Source organism: Halyomorpha halys, unplaced genomic scaffold, assembly GCF_000696795.3.
Source record: "Halyomorpha halys isolate HHAL.00 unplaced genomic scaffold, Hhal_1.1 Scaffold92.1, whole genome shotgun sequence".
NCBI classification, from domain to species: domain Eukaryota; kingdom Metazoa; phylum Arthropoda; class Insecta; order Hemiptera; family Pentatomidae; genus Halyomorpha; species Halyomorpha halys.
The window spans coordinates 297,688-300,792 of NW_027105695.1; the positions used below are offsets into that span (position 1 = coordinate 297,688).

The 3,105-nt window shown below is 30.1% G+C and overlaps 1 protein-coding gene across 1 annotated transcript in view; it reads right to left on the reverse strand.

Moving 5' to 3' along the window:
- LOC106677264 (sodium-independent sulfate anion transporter) overlaps positions 1-3,105 on the reverse strand; it is a 221,122-nt gene that overhangs the window by 41,737 nt on the left and 176,280 nt on the right. The window contains exons 8-9 of the mRNA XM_067052922.1: positions 2,747-2,887; positions 2,513-2,658 (exon numbers count right to left, since the gene is read on the reverse strand). Of these exons, the coding sequence (XP_066909023.1) occupies positions 2,513-2,658; positions 2,747-2,887 (287 nt within the window). The remainder of the gene's footprint in view (positions 1-2,512; positions 2,659-2,746; positions 2,888-3,105) is intronic.

A 3,105-nucleotide genomic window follows, 5' to 3' on the forward strand; every position in this document is an offset into this window, starting at 1 on the left:
TTTAGCTATCATGAATGAACCATTGATAAATAAATATCGTATCCATGGCAATTTCAGCTATTAGTTTCAACTGTAGCTAATTTTTGCCCAATTCTGGTTTTTGAGATATAGATTTCCCAAAATAAATTCACTAACTACTGATTTTTCAGTGCATTTTTTATGAAATGTTGCTTTTTATAAAAAGTAAATCTCGAAAAATATTGAACGAAAATAGGCAGGGCTCATATTTTAGCAAACTTATTCTACTTTAAATGACGTTCTTTAGTGTTGTTGATAGTTTTAATGGTATATAGCTCCGAATGAAAAATTAATTTTTTTTTAACGTTTTAAAACAGTCACCATTTTTTATTCCCTCTACCTATACTTGGCAGACTCATCAATTTAGACCAGCAAATATCATGAAAACTACTAATTATACGAGGATAAACAATATAAACTACTTTATAGCCCATTAAACTAGCTTTAATTTGAGTGCTAATAGATATCTGTCCGTCAAATAGTTTTTGAGATATAGATTTTTCAAAATAAATTCACTAACTAGTGATCTTTCATTACACTCTGTACAACATTTTTATAAAATGTTGCTTTTTTAAAAAAGTTTATCTCGAAAAATATTGAAAGTAAATAGGCAGGGCTCATATTTTAGCAAACTTATTCTACTTTAAATGATTTTCTTTATTGTTGATAGTTTTAATGATATATAGCTCCGAATGAAAAATTAATTTTTTTTAACGTTTTGAAACAGTCACCATTTTTTATTCCCCTACCTATACTTGGCAGACTCATCAATTTAGACTAGTAATTATATGCAGTTTTCATTAAAGTAATCAATAATTGGGATAAATAATCAATAATTGAGATGAAATAACTGACTTAAACAAGGCCTTCGGATGATTCTGTATCTGATGATAGATTTATTTATTGATAGATATTACAATCTGCCACACTGTTGTGGGCAATAGGTAATAGTGATGAATGATCTCATACATACTAAAATAAATAAAAAAAAATAATAATACTGGAAGATTATTGATTGAGCGTGTGTAAAGATGAAAGGAATATGGTCCGGGTGCGGTCAAAAAAACTCAAATAGTAGAATTATACTATTTTATTGAGCCAACGTTTCGCCCCACGTTGCAGGGCTTCGTCAGGGCTAAAAAAGATACAAACACATAGTTACAAAAGGAAAAAAAAAACATAAGTGTAAAATAACAGGGGTATAAAATGTACAAAAGTAAGATATAATAAGAAAAATTAAAGGTTGTAAATAGTAAATGAAAAGGGTAATAGTAACAGATAGATAAGAGAAGAAATATTAAAGAAAATACAAATAAAGAGATGTAAAAAGAAAAAAAAACACAAATCAAATGATGAGACAGAATGCATACCTGTTTTGACGGCAGTCAAAAATAAAGTGACCGCTGGTATTGGGAGGAGTGGGGATGGCAGAATAAAAAATAAAAAAATTATTACCATTATTATATACTTTACTGTTCTCCTAATTTTAATACTTTTTTACTTTGTTTATTTAAAAAAAAATTTTTTTCGTTATTGTGGCATAACTGCCGTCCCCACTCCTCCCAATACCAGCGGTCACTTTATTTTTGACTGCCGTCAAAACAGGTATACATTCTGTCTCATCATTTGATTTGTGTTTTTTTTCTTTTTACATCTCTTTTTTTTTGTATTTTCTTTAATATTTCTTCTCTTATCTATCTGTTATCCTTTTCATTTACTATTTACAACCTTTAATTTTTCTTATTACATCTTACTTTTGTACATTTTATACCCCTGTTATTTTACACTTATGTTTTTTTTCGAAACGTTGGCTCAATAAAATAGTATAATTCTACTATTTGAGTTTTCCTTCCGGACCATATTCCTTTCAATAATAATAATAATAATAATAAAAAAAAAAAAGATTCTGTATCTAACCCTCCCAAATTGGTGCCCCCACTTTTTTTTTTTCGTACCCCCCTGACGAAATAAGTAATTGAATACATACATATAGGTAGTTATTGTATATCTGGTAGTTTGTAATTCCTTCGATTGCCTTGTGGCACTTTAAGGTGATGTGCAGGGTCCAGGTTGTATTGTACCCACCACTTGTAGCTACCAGCTTATGCCAGTTGAATTATTAGAACAGGGGGGGGGGGACGTTCCACTAGGACCAAACACTTTTTTTTTTTTTTTCGTACCCTGCATTAATAAGGAAATAGGGAATTAAGGTACAAGAAATATGTTAGTAGAAGTTGGTATCCTTTTTCTACCCTGTGTATTTAAAGGGTTATTTAACTAGTACACTGTATGTGCAGAGTCGTCGGCACCGAGTGAGCATTGATACTATGTTGAGCTAAACCTAAAATGTTCTAAACCATAGACCTCTGGCACATATATCATATGACAGATCTTCAGGACTAAACACATACCCTGGACACCTTTAATAGTGCGTAAAAGCTTATTTTCGTGGGAATAACACATAAATAAAAACATAAAAAAATAGTGTACAAACCTCTGTTGAATCAAATGATATGTGTGGTCGAGATGTATAATACAAGATGATTGCAAAGTCAATTCCTATTCCGCAAAATAATCCTTTCTCAATTCCAAAAAACAAAGAAACGATAAAAGTAGCTAATATCGGAATGAGATCTCTCCCTGCAACATAAAAAATAAAAATAACAACCCATTTATTACAAATAGTAATGTTAATTTATGGTGTATATGTAGAAGGGTTGAGACTCACTGGTGCTCTTCCAAGTCGAAAATATTATGTCTGTCTCTATCATAAATATCACAGCAGATATGACAACAGCAGAGAGTGAAGCGGTTGGAATGAAATAGAAGTATGGTGTCAGCACTAGCAGCGCCATTATTACCAATAATACTAAACATAATAACAATAAACATCAGTAACATAATAACAATAAACTTCAGTAACATAATAACAATAAACATCAATAACAGGATCTTATGAACTAAAATTTGAATTGTTATATAGGGTTTTTTTTTAAGCCCGATAGAACTTGAAATTGTAAAAAATAACACAAAAAATTAAATTGTAATCAAAATTTTTTTTTTATTCGAAAGATCAATACGTGACAT